The 14,309-nt window shown below is 39.2% G+C and overlaps 1 protein-coding gene across 1 annotated transcript; it reads left to right on the top strand.

Moving 5' to 3' along the window:
* The first annotated feature begins 56 nt into the window (after positions 1-56).
* Positions 57-14,087, top strand: dcaf17 (ddb1 and cul4 associated factor 17). The gene is made up of 14 exons (XM_041807258.1): positions 57-801; positions 890-993; positions 4,875-4,965; positions 5,071-5,204; positions 5,315-5,390; positions 5,650-5,727; positions 5,816-5,923; positions 7,600-7,702; positions 7,829-7,971; positions 9,706-9,815; positions 12,513-12,600; positions 12,728-12,811; positions 13,465-13,620; positions 13,708-14,087. Exons 1-14 carry the CDS (start codon positions 673-675, stop codon positions 13,813-13,815), a joined length of 1,512 nt encoding a protein of 503 aa, XP_041663192.1. The 5' UTR covers positions 57-672; the 3' UTR covers positions 13,816-14,087.
* Positions 14,088-14,309: the final 222 nt, after the last annotated feature.

Here is a 14,309-nt window from a genome sequence, read left to right as displayed (position 1 = left end):
TGTTTTAACTGTCTTACTCTCCAAAATATCCAAAAAATACAAACTCAAAACCAACCAAAAATCTCCTCTGCCATAGCTACACAATTTGGATGGAACACATGGGGTTTATATTGCCGTCAAACCCACAGATATAATGTCTACGATCAAACCTCGCGCAAATATCTTAACCGCCTGCTGAACCAGTCACGTGGTACAGCCGGGCAGCGAGGCGTCGGACGTCGCCAATGACGTCACTCGTCTGAAACGATACAAGCCTCGGTACGCGCTTCGCGGGAACACTTCCTATATTACTGCTTGACTTACGCCTCGAAGCACCGGCACAGCAGGTAACATTACTACCTTCCGGTTGTTCTCCGCGTTTGATTTAAGAACATACAGTGTATGCGTTTCGCGGTGGTGGTAACGGAGCATCAGGTTTTGCTGTAAAAGCCATAACAAAGCTCAGTAGCTTCTGCAGCACGAACACAACCCTGTGATCAGCCATTGTTGTTTTGGCCGGACCCGCGCAGGCGTCCTAGGCTATGTGTGACGTAAGCGTTTCAAGAAAGATGCGGCTGTCTGTCCACCCGGAGGTGAAACGGTAGTCGTTTACGGATTTGTGCACTCTGGCGGCCCGTTCCCAAAACGCTGTTTCCGTGTGGATGAAACGTCGATACGACAAAAAAACAAAAGATGGCGCCCTCTCGGTGTAAAAGACCCACCAGCGCTGCTATGCTGCTGAGCCACAGGAGCAGAGGGATCAAGGATGCTGGATCCATTACTAGACTCAATATGAAGCTCTTGAGAGGGATAATTATTCAGGTAATGGAAATATTTAGAAATTAACTTTGACTACTAACTGGTTTCTTTTTTTTTTTTACTAATGTCATATTTTTTTTTTACCTTATAGGACAGCAGGGAATTTATCAAAGTCTGGAGTAAGACGTCAAAATCCACAATAATGTATGAGAGTGGTAAACTGTACTTCGAAAACTACCAGATCTGTCATAGCTGGTGAGTATAAATAATAGAGTGGAACTGCAGGTGCATCTTAAAAATAAGTACAGGTACATCTTTAAAAAAATTAGAATATCATGAAAAAGTTATTTTTTTGTCACTCATTTCAGAAAGTGAAACCCGTATATTATATAGCCTTTATTTCTTGAAATGTTGATGATTATGGCTTACAGATAACTAATATTGTGTAAAGTTCAATATTGGAAAATCATGGTGTCACACCCTAATCAGCTAATTAACTCAAAACACCTGCAAAGGTTTCCTGAGCCGTTTTCTTACATTATTTCAGAGGTACAGATGCATCTAAAAAATCAGAATATCACGATTAAGCTATTCTTAATTCAAAATGATAAACTTCCAAATTCTACAGTTATCACACACAAGGCAAATTATTCAAATATTTCTTGATTCGATCTTGACGATTACAGCTCATGAATAGGGCTGGCCAATTAATCGCAGATTTAATTAAATCTCAATATGAACTGCTGCAATTTACAAATCGCAAAAGTAGCATTATTTCTTAAACTTGAAATGTGTCAAAATACCAGTTTAACACGTTTTGCAGCAGATATTTTATGCATTATTATTTATTATTTTTGCATTATTATCTGCATTATTGCAAACATTCAAGTTTTTTTTTTTTAAGATTTATTTTGGGCATGTGCCCTTATTTGATAGAGGAGGACAGTGGACAGAGTCGGAAACAGGGACGAGAGTGGGGGAAAGACATGCGGTAAAGGGCCCCAGGCCGGATTCAAACCCGGGCCGTCCGTGTATTGGTGCGTGCGCCTTAACCACTCGGCCACCTGCGCCCCAACATTCAAATTTTTTTAGAATAAAAATTCCTGTTTTACTTATCTAAAATGCGGTAACATAAAAAGATTATCCCTTCAATGTCGCAGCTGATATCAAATTTGCAATATGAGCAAAAAAAATCGCAATTAGCTATTTTTTAAAAATTGTTCTGCCCTTGTATATTCTATATAACATGGTGTAGGTCATAACATCGAAATTTATTGAAAAATATATAACATGAGGAACCTAAAATTAATAGCATATTAAATCTCAATCACAATATTGGGGGGAAAAAATCGCAATTAGATTATTTTCACGAATCGTGCAGCTCTATTCATGAACAACAAAATATTCTAATATTACAAAACACCAAGAAAAATTTTAAAATTTAAATGAATGCAACATCTGTTGCATTCATTTAGATTTTATAATATGTCCTGGATATTTTACCAAAAGTAGAAGATCAATGAAGGATCTTGAGTCAAGCAATGTCTTTGTGGAGATTTATTGTTTTGCAAAAGAGAAGTCAATCATACAGTATACACAAGCTCTGCAGAAAGAGTTCCGCAGAGATAAAAAACACAAACTTCTTATACACTCAGAACACGTCATCATCATTACATGAAGTAAAATCACACCATTCTTATGATTACGCCTCCTCCTGACCCCCGTGACACACAAACCCTTCCAACACATGCACCTTCCCTGTACTGGCCCCCCTCTCAGGACCTTGGCCTTTAAGTCTCACAGGAGCCTGGAGGGGAGGATAGCATAAGTATCTATATTGCACCTCCTTGGCTGCACCTCTTCTATCTTTGCTCTTTCATTCTCAAATTAAACTTCGTTTCTCTTTGGGATCAACAACAAGCCACATGGTGCCTCTTTTTCGTGAATCTAGTGGGACACAGATACAGAGGTACTGATTCTTACGGACAGAGCATGATCTGCATGGACGCTGACCTTGGACCTAACTGATGACTTTCTGTCACTCTGATACCAAAGTCTCCTCCATCACACTCTTCACAACAGCCAGTTCTGTTCCATCTGAATCATATAGAATCACAAGACTATTAGGTTATACAAGAGAATACAGGATAATATAAATGAATATGATGACACGAATAAAAAGATTTGTATGGGAACATAAAAGAATTAATGTTTCCATTACAAATAATAATAATATTGATCTATATAGCACCTTTCAAGGAACCTGAGGACGCTTTACAAGAACCCATAACATAGACAGACAACGACTACGTTTACATGCAGTCAATAACCCTTTCATAACTGGAATATTAGCGATAACCCAGTTGCGCACAGCCATGTAAACACCAACAACCCTTTTGAAAAAACCTGAAAATGACCCCTGGGTTACTCCTTTTCTAACCCGAATATTTGGTCATATATACGCCTATCGAGGTATCCCCATCGAAAGGAACGTTAATTTGTGTTCTGTGCATGTTCTATTCACAAGGAATCTTGGTCTTTTAAGTACAGGAACTACTTGTTGTGAACATGGCGAAACGCAACACAACACCACACTTTTGGAGCAAGGAGGAAACAAATCACTTCATAAGTCTGGTGAAAGATATGAACATCTTGTCTTTTGTAGATGTAGAAAGTACCGGGATAGCAAGATCTCTGGTGGAAATGGGTAAGATGGATATGGATGGCACAGCTCCATTTCCTATTTCTTCACGTTCTCGCCTTTCATTAATGAAGAAAGTGAGACAGAATAGTGTCAAGTACTGGTGGTGGGTCAGTACCAGCACCAAAGCACAAACGAAGGTGACTGCTACCGGCCCCGGACTGTTCATTACCTGCCTTGCTAAAGTTGTTGTTGTATTTGGATACAGTAAGAAGAAGCGGAAATGACGTGCATCTGCGTCATGACGTTCTCCGTGCGTTGCGGTTTTGATAGGGATTAATGTAGTCTATGTGAGGGATAGGATGACTGTAAGGGGTAGTTTAGTGAAGACTCTAGGCTGTGGTGAACAGGTGGTGCTTCAAACATTTTTTGAAAATGTCCAAAGATGGAGGGCTACGAATGTCTGCAGGAAGAGTGTTCCAGAGGGTGGGGGTTGTAGCGCTGAAGGCTCTGTCTCCATAGGTTCAGAGTTTGGTTATGGAGAGTACGCCAGCGTCGGAAGACCGAAGGTTCTGAGATGGTGTGTATGGATGGAGGTGACCAGAGAGGCATTGAGGAGCCAGGGCATGGAGAGATATGTATGTGAGGAGTATTTTGTAGTTGATGCAGGATCTGATGGGGTGAAGGTGAAGATTGAGGAGGGTCAGAGTGGGTCTGGTGTGGGCGAGAACTCTAGCAGCAGAGATTTGGACATACTGGAGCCTGTCCAGGGTTTTGCTAACTTTGCAGTTAGTTGCAAAGCAGATGGATTTGCCTGTTTTCCTGTTTCTCACTGGTGACTCCATCTTGCAAAGCTCCCATCTGAATAGTTTGAGCCTGGTTAGAAAGTGACAGGAACAATCAGCGACAAGGGGCAGTACTTTGGGGTGCGGCAGACTCGGGGCGTAAGCAAGCAGTGACAAGAGGCCGGTGCAATTATGCCGGAAGAGATTAGCGTGGATGCTAACAGCACCAGTTTTATCAGAGCTTGACGACATTTCTTCATTGAAAATAGAATAAAGAACAGCATTGAGTTGTTTTCTTTTCAAAAACGACAAAATCCGTGTACTGACACGTCTACAGTTGCCATGGGTCGTGTTATGCAGTTCTCTATGGAGTTTACTCCTTGGTAGCGGCTATGTCACGTGTTTTGTTGCTCTGATTGGCCTGTAAAGATGTGACACACAGAACAAATCCATCTGGCGTGTCAGGTTAGGGTTTTGCTGGGTATGTGATAAGACCTACTAAATCTGAATACTTACCTAGACCGAACAGAATTTAACTAAAACATTGGTACTTATCAAGTTTTAAATTGTAACTGTTATTGAAGAAATGAATGACACAAGTGTATATTATAACATTAGCAGACAAAAAGAACAGTTTATTTATATGTAAAACATTAATAGAAAAAAATTATAAAAGACTTGAATTAAACAACTTTATATTCTTGTTTCAGTATTCATCCTCCGCCTCAGCTACTTTACGCACTGCCCAGGAGATCTAAACTGGATAAAATTGAGGATGCCTTGCTGTGTCAGAGCTCACTTGTAAGTAAAATAAAGGAAATACTTTCTTTAATTAATGCTGATCTTCTATTGACAACATTTTAACAACCTGGCTTCACATAATTTTTTTATTTATCTTCTTGACAGGACAAAACCCTGCCATCCCCCTCTGATCACAAACCCAGCCTCTTGGCTTTGGCCAATAACTGGCTGTTACGCCTCTCACCTGAAACTGGAAAAGAGCTGCAGAGATTTTATCTCTCCTCAAAAACCAAGTTCAAGTAATGTCTGGCTTCCCTGTTCTTTTAGTGACTGTTATGACTATTTTATGATAACTTTATGCTTTGGTTATTTTGAAATGTCTTAACATTACTCCTCATTGTTTTAACAGGTATCTTAACTGGGATGCTTCCCAAGAGATATTTTATGTGAAATCTATTCTAAACAGATCAGCACTTGCAAGACAGGTAATCAATTTTTATTTTTTGGAGTTTCCTTATTTAAAAGTGAAAGGAACTTTTAAAATGTACTAGAGGCTGTTATCCTACTGTATCTGGAGTTGTTGTGTTATTGTTTTCCCAGAGGTGCATTGCATTTTTCAGGATAAATGCATATGAAATAGCTGATTGTGTCATTAAAATATTATTACGGTAACTGATTTGTCTCAAGAGATATGGATGATGTGAAAAAAACTCATAATGTTTTTTTATTTTATATCATTCACAGGCTGGTACAGTGATGACTCTGACCATCTTTAAAGTTTTCCCCTTGGAAATTGTGGGCAGTTTGGAGATCAACACAAAGGTATTCATGTTTATTAAATGGCTTGTATCATTTTTAAAACATTACCGTTGTTTATTATTTCATTAAAGTGCAAATCTCATCCTTTAAGGTTTTTGGAAGTGATGTGGCAGATGTCATCCTGTCTCTGGGGATCCTTGTGGTGTCTCACAGCAACAAGTCAGTAAGGCTGTATAGCTTTGAGCACATCCTTAAAAAGGTTTGTGCATTTTTATACTTAAGGAGTTTCCTGCTCTGTGCTTAAGTGTTTTTTAGTCAAAGTTAGTATTGGCAACCATAGAGAAGTTTTGATTGGACGGATTTGACATCCTCATAAAAAACATTGCATTCCAGTCTCAGTCAGAGAGCTTTGGGGAGGGGAAAAATGACATTGTGTTGGTAGACAGGGAGATAAGATAAGCCTCTATTGAACCTATTACAGGGAAATTTCTGGGAAGGTAAACATCAGATTGGTTCACTGCTTCACCTGCATATTCTTGTCTACAAAGCTATTCTTGGGCTTCTTCCTTCCTACCTTCAGACTTACATCAGTCAGAAGAGTACAGGAACTTAATCTTCATTCCCAGGAGCTTTACTTGCCATCTGTGTCAATGGTCAGGGCTGAACTGGTGAAAAATGCATTTAAATTCGTTGCTCCCTCTGCCTGGAATGATTCTCATTCTCATTTAAAGGGGACATATTTTATCCCTTTAAGACAAGCTTATTTTCCTCTCAGACATCCCCAAAACATGCCTGTGAAGGTTGTTGCTGAAAACACTCCATTATTGGATTTTTGCATGTCTAAAAACCCCTCTGTTTCAGCCCTGCTTAGAATGAGCTGTTTCTGTGTCTGTGGCTTTGAATGTCACTGATCTGTCTGACTCTATCCCTGACCACACCCTTCTCAGGAAATGGGTGTGGCACTCCTGACATTACAATGTTACAGATGCTTTTATCCAAAGTTAAGGACCTGACTGGGATTTGAACCATCAATCTCCCAAACCAGAGTCAGCAGGGTAACCCACTGAGCTATCTGGCATCTCAGCCAGCACCTGAGAGGAAGATCAGGAGACGAGGGCACTTTCTTCCAAGCAGGGAGGGCCAACTGGACCTGGGGGCGGGGCTAACTCCCCACATGACATTGTGAGGGGGAAATCTGAGAATGGCTTGTTTCAGCACACATTTTCTAAAAGTCAGAGAACAAGAGGAGGGAGGGAACAGATTTTTCTGGCATCTGAAGGGATTGTGGACAGGCCAGGGCACATATTTTTGTTAGAGAAGCCAGAAAAAGTGATTTTTGCATAATATGTCCCTTTTACGAGAGAGTTGAAAGACTTGGAGGCAAACACATCTGGCTGCAAATGCTTTGATTCATTCACATATATGGCTGATTTTGGTTAATAGTTGCTGCTTAAATTGTTACTGTGTTTCCTTGATGCATTTGGACTGCATATCTTTTATTATGTTATTTGTGTATGACTGGTTTTGTCTGTCTTGAACTCTGCTGCTGCTGTCTTGGCCAGGAAACTATTGAAAATGAGATTTTTGATCTCAATGAGGTTTTCACCTGGTTAAATAAAAAAAATAAAGATATGCTGCTAAATAAAATGGTAAATAAGGCTGTTTATAGGCCATGGATAACAGGTTTTTGTCCTGCTTCTTTTCCCCTCACATTTGTTTTTTTAATAAATTCATAACAAATAAAAACAGTTTTTCAAAATACATAAAATACTTCTAAAACCATTTAACTTCACTTTTAATCAAACGACCTTTGCTGTCTGAATGCATTTATTAAATATGCACCTGTTTTATTGACATATTCAACATTATATAATTCTTTTGTCTCATCTTGATGATATTTTTTAACTTTGTGATTAATATTTTTTCTGTAATAAGCACTTGACGGAAAAGTTAACGTTGGGCAAACCGAGTTCCCTTCTTGGAGGCAAAACAGTGGGAGCAATGCCAGTTGGTATTCCAGTGAATATCCAGATCACAGGTAAATATATTTTGATTTCTATGCCAATGATATCTTTGAGTTAATGATAATTGACTGATTTAAACCACAGATTTTTTTTTTTTTAATGATGATTGATTTTTACATCAGACTTTTCCTCTTTTACAGAACGCCCACCCTTGCTTTTTGAGTTGACACGCACTAATAACGGCATTCAGATTGGAGGCTTCCCGTGGCATTACATCTACACACCATCAAATAAAAAACACAGCGGGACTCACCACATCTGTTCACTCAAGGATAAAACTGTGGTAGGTGTAAAGACCCCATGAATCACTCACAATGACATTTCATTCATGATTTTTAACTGAAGTACATGTTCCTTCAGCTTAGCTTTGAGTTAACAAATAGTGTTGGGTGATAGGCTTCACTGCTTCTAAAAAGGCAGAGCTTGTTGAAAGAATCAGGATAAGGAGGCCACATATGTTTGTGACAGTCTTTGTATTCAGCTCCAGGACCAGGACCAAGACCAGGCTTCTGTGTGTTTTCTCGAGATTGTTCCAGATTATGCTATTTGACAGCACTTCAGTGCTCACACTGTTTCTTACAAGAGACTTTTTGAACAAGCAGGCTGTATAATGACGTGTAAAAAAAAAAAAATTAAACCATCTTTAAAATTCTAGTTTCACAACAAAAGAAACCAAAGTTTTGTTTTTTTTCTATTTTTTGTGGTGTGGCTTTGACTCGGGTAAAATAAGAAGCAGCACATATGAGACCACTTTATAATTAAACTGATGCTTTTTCCTGATGGATGTGTGAAACAAATCCATCTGGCATGTCAGGTTATAAAAATGGGCCAAGAAAATATGAAGAGTTAATTTGCAAAAACAGATAACTGTTTTTTTCATGTGGCATGTGGCTTCTGCCACAGGCTTTATTGGATTTTGCACCAAAACAGATTTTAGATCAGAAGACGGCTCCATTGAAAGTGTTAATCTTAACTCTCAGCTCATTATTTACCAGAATGGCGTTTAACTGTTTTTGCAAATGAACTCTTCATACGTTGGCTCGTCTGTACGCTGTGTCGAGAAACGTAAAAAGCACTTCATTTCTCCCAAAAAAAACCTCAGTGTCAGGCACTAATTTACGATGCAGCTTTCGACATTTTGTCTCCTTCCGCCTACGCACACTGTTATCCTCTGATCCGCTGTGTGGGTCTGTGGGCTTCTACAGGGATATTAACACCACACCGAGCTAAAATAAAGATAATATGAGCAATTTCGACTCGAGTGACGATGATGTGCCATTTACTGTGGTTACGAGAGGATATTTGTATGAACCGTAGTACACCGAAGAAAAACTTCTACAGATGGAAAGTCAGGCTGGAAGAGAGAGCAGAGAAACTTACTTTGAAAGTTTTTAGCAGGAGAGATCCCAAGCATGGGTTTGAATTTTCCACACCTACACCATAAGGTAACTCAGGATCTATGGAGGCTAATGCCACTACTACAGCCAAGTGCCTCATATGACCCAACTTCAAAAATCAGAAATACCCCTTTAAATAAGACTAAAATGTAACTTACTTGTTGTCAGACATTCAAATCCATGATATGAGAAAGCAGAAATTGTAAGGTAGGGTAAAACTGTAGCTCTTTTGCCTTTCAGCTGTAGAAATCAGGGATACAAGGCTTTGCAGGGTGCACAGTATACATAAGTGTGATTCTGTACCAGATTCAGGCAAATAGAAAAAATGTTTTGCCTAAAATGCAAGGATTTGTATTGACTAAAACTGGAGTAAAATGTGTTTGAGTTATGTCAACTTAAACTAAACTGTAAAGGATAGAAATGACCCGAATGGGACTAAAACTAAAAGGGATATCAATCTAATTTGATTCAAAACTGTGGTCAAAATCAGCACTGATACTCATGTTTTCAATTTATTTAGACTCTGAAGCAAACGTAGTCATGCATTGCTAAAATTATGAGCTCAGTCCATATGTCCTGCCAATGCCTTCATTAAATACTTTGTCATTTTATTGCATTAGGCAACACATGGAATTCAAAACATGAACTGCTGCTCTCTAGAAAGTGATGGGATCTTCTTTCACCCTGACAACTCAGGAAGAATCATTCACATGGGACCAAGCACCATAAAGTGAGTCATTCTGTCATCTTTCTGTTTTTTTACTCAATCAAATCTGTGTGAGACCACTATGATAAAAGAACTTTCTCTTCATAGTAAATGTTTCGCATCTTCTGATGCAAAGACAGTGATGTGCATTTGTGTGGCATTGTGCACACATAGTGCAGGATCACCAGCATGGCAGGCTGTAAACTTTAAACATTTTCCTTCAGTGGTTCTTACTTAGAGTTTAATTTTCTCGGATCTCTTCCACTGTCAAAAACAAATTCACCCAGTTATTAGTTAATTAAACAAGCTAAAAAAAATGTGTTTTCTGACCCTTTAAATAGCCAACCATCACAGGCTTTAAGCAAGACTTTGCATCATAGCTGATGGGTAATTTACAGTATTTTGATCGTAACTTTAACTAGTATGTTTGTCTTTTTTTACACATGGATTATTGTTTGGTTCTATTGTTTTTATTTACTAATTATACTACAGAGCTACCTGAACCTGATATGGTATCGGCTGCAAGATGAGCTGTTGCTAGCATGTGTTTAGTTTTCTCAAATACTTTTTGATCTGGATTTTTGGTTTAGTTTTATCAAGACAAAAGATTTTTAGAGGTAGCTGTTGCCAAGAGGTAGAGCATGCTTTCCTTTATGCTTATACTTTCTTCTATAACAGACAAAAAGTTTTTTAGTTCATACCTTTACATGTTTCGATGGAAAGCTTCTGTCTTCGTCAGAAGTGTCATCTGATGGTAGTGTGACGTGTCCTTATCAGCTGATCTTACGGAGACGTCTCTGGACACGTCACACTACCATCAGATGACACTTCTATAACTAAGGATAGACATAATGACCCTTTTTGGACTATGCTTTCCTTTAATTAATGCATCAGTGTCAAGGAACAGTACACTGAAGTTGAACCCCAGATTGCTTCCAAAGATATAGGCATAGGCAGGTGAGTTTATTGGATTGATTCCTGGTGGGCAGCTTGGTATTTTGCATGGTTGGAAGGAAAACAATAGTTGTATCCATAAGGGCAGTCAGTTCATCTGTATTCCCAGTGGTCTTTCTCTCCAAGCCTGGGGGGTAAAATCACAGAATAATTAAAGTTCCTTTAACACAGTGGTTCTCAACTGGTAGGGTCCCGGGACCCCATATCAGCTCCTCAAGGAGAATTGCGGCCCAAATTTTGGAGATATTTTGGTCAATCAGATGAGTTTTGTAAAAAAAAAAAAATAGAGCTTGGGCCTAAGGGCGCATTCACACCAGAGCTGTTTGGTCTGCTTTAAACAAACACTAGTCCGTTTTCCCGGATAGTTCAGTTCATTTGGAGTGGTGTGAAAGCTCACATGAACTCTGGTGCGGACCAAACAAGCCAACTCTGGTCCACTTGAAAACAGAGGGTCTCAGTCCGCTTCCAATTGAACCCTGGTGTAGTTTGTTTGAGGTGTGAAAGCAAAGTGGACCAACTTCTGAACCAATGTCAGGAAGTGATTTATTTGAAGAGATTTATTTATGTTATTAAGGTTTATTCATTAGGGACAGATACAATAACATTGACGACTGAGAACAGGCATCCCATGCAAGTATCATAGTGTTTGTAGTGAATGCATAAAATGTGATTTAATACTCTCAAGTACATGTTGGTACCTTGCTTGACGTCTGTTTAGCCATAGCAACACTTCGTAGTCAGTGCTGATTTATTCGTCTCATGTAAAGAACGACATGCTGGACAGCTTACCGCCTCGCTGGCTGCTGGTAATGCCCCAGTGCAAAAGCAGAATCCCCGAGACAGCATAAATTCTGTTTTTTCATTGATGTGCAAAAAAAAAAAAAAGACTGGCAGAAAGAGATGTATTTCTGGTTTCGTCTTCTTCTACGCCTTCTTTTCTTCTTGGTTGCTGTTTGTGATCACAGCGCCCCTAATGGGCAGAGGTTGTAGGTTTAGACGGTTTGGTCTGTTTGACCAAGAGCAGTGTGAGGACAATGAAACAGGACACAACATGCAGGTTTTATAGAGTCTCATAGACAATTGGTGCAATTTTTTTCCCAGGCACACATCCACGACCCAGTGTAAAGAGCTTTGCAACCCACTTTTGGTTCCCAACCCACCAGTTGAGAACCCCTGCTTTAACATAACTGATCCAATGTGACTTCAAACACAAAGAAAGTAGCAGCTGATTTTCTTTGTAACAGACTTTTATTGATTGTGGGGAAACAATGAATAATTTACTGAAAACTGTGAAAAAAAAATGGGGATCGTGAAATCTTACAGAGGTTCAGTGTTGTGCACCATTAGGGAAAAGGGGCACAGGTTTAGCACAGTTTGTAGAGCAGACACCCAAATACAGCCGTAACAGCCCTCAGCACACTGGTTGCAGGTTTGTATCCCTATCTTTTTTAGCTGTCGTTTCTTATAAATGCAAAAAGCCCCAACAATACTCATCAGACAGCTTAACATAGGTTGAAGAAAAGTTGTAAAGACCTGCTAAACAGTAACGAGCAGTGTGATGGGGAGGCAAACACACCGGAAACATGAAATTCCTGAGACATTTGTTTTGCATAAAGGACTGAGTCTTCAAGTTTGGTTTTCATAAGCTTTTATCGCAGTCATCAACAATATCCTGTGCTCTGCTCATGCATACAGTATGATACATCTTCCAGTTTCTAATATTATTCCACATATTTTCCACATGATTTTTTGTTGTTTTGCTTGTAGTGTCCTTAAAATCCTGGGTGAACTGAACACTGGTTTACCATCAAAGGTTGTCACTGATTTCACTTTGGACACTCAGCAGAACAGCCAAGTAAGTGTTCTGAGTGTTTACTTACTACAGTTTGTTGTGTAATTACTACATGTATGTATCACGTGTTCTGTGCGACAGTGATGACTCATCACCCAGTTTTAAAATTTAATGTTTGAACCCCCAACAGCCTACCTCACAGGTCACTGTCACATCATACGGTCGCACGGTGAGAAGAAGATTTCATCAACTAGATGATGACCCAGAACAAAAGGTAAAACACTGATAGTGCTGAAATTAATCTAGAGAGTATGACAAGAAAATAGTCACTCTGCTTTTATGTAAAGCTAAAAAAGCTCTCACTAAGGTTCAAGCAAATTCCATAGTTAAATAGTGTTTATATGGATAGAATCACTACATTCTCTTTAGGATCTTGATATATCATCTGAAACAATTGGCCAATTCCATTAACAGGTGTTGTATTCATAGTCTTAAATGTTGAGTTCTTCTGTTCCACAGACCTCTGGTTTGGCAAAAACAACCAGTGAGCCGCAGCCATTGTGTTTCTACTGACTTATTCATTTTCTGCCGTGACGTCAGACATTGATTTATTTGGCAGTAGTCCAAGACCAGCAGTGCCCCCCTGAAAGTACTTGTTAGCTCAGCAAAGTGATCATAGAAGAATTTCATAACACAGAACTGTTGTCATTTCAAGTAACATTTGCTACAATCTGAATCTTATGTTGAAGCCTTTGCAACAGACAGGGAAGCAAATCTAGAAAACTCTGAGAAAGACTGATAAATTGTTGGAATGACTGTTTAATGCATGGTTCTTGTCAAGTTACTGATGGGCTGCAGGATTAGCTCTGCCTAAAATCTGCACAGCTTATGTGGAGAGAGGAGTATTAAAGTCATTGTCTTTCACAGACTTTCCGTATGGTGGAATACGAGGATGAGCTGGACCTCCTGGCAGTTGTAGTAACCGACAGTGAGGAGGAAGAAGGCAGGGCCAGAGTCCAACTGCATGACAACCTGAGCGGAGAATTACTGCGCACTATTGATCTGGATGAACCATGGGATGAGGTGAGCGACTTCCCACCATGTTACAAACATTTAATCTTTGATGTTTGTGTAAATGAATTCATGCGGGATCTCTTCTTTCTGTTCCAGACTTATCGACATGAGTTGTTCTTCGACAGGGACACGATAGTTCATATGGAACAAACAGACACCAGCTTCAGCTGCCATGTCTACAAACTTAAGGCTGCCAGAAAATAAGTGAATGAAGCTCCAGAAGACTTCAACTGCAGCTATGCGGACCTCTATCTGTTTTTTGTACTGTGGTGTACGGTGTACTTGTGGTGCTGTTTATTCATCAATGCATTCACGTAATTTCTTCTGTTCAAATGCCACTTCATAATTATGTTGGATCTTTTTTTTTTTATCACTCTAATGCTCTGCACAGGAATATGTTAAACATGTCCTGTCTCACAGCTATTTGCCTTTTTTTAAATTCTTTCTCTGAAATAAAAATATATTTTTTTAAATTACTCAATCTTGACCCTCAACTGCAGAAAATGAGAACTACAGCAGGCATCAAGACATACATAAATGACATCAGAAACATTAATGCAGACAGAAATTCAACTGCTTCAGTGAAAAACAAAGACACTCCAAGAACGTAAGCATAAAGAGTCTTTGTGTTTTGTTCATTGGAATGCCTGTCACTCCTTCTGAATGGTGTCACATTAGCAGCATTAGCATGCTAGAGA

This window comes from Cheilinus undulatus, linkage group 15 (genome assembly GCF_018320785.1).
Source record: "Cheilinus undulatus linkage group 15, ASM1832078v1, whole genome shotgun sequence".
In the NCBI taxonomy this organism is placed as follows: Eukaryota; Metazoa; Chordata; class Actinopteri; order Labriformes; family Labridae; genus Cheilinus; species Cheilinus undulatus.
The sequence above is the reverse complement of the archived record's forward strand: the minus strand, read 5'-3'. Positions and strand labels throughout refer to the sequence as shown.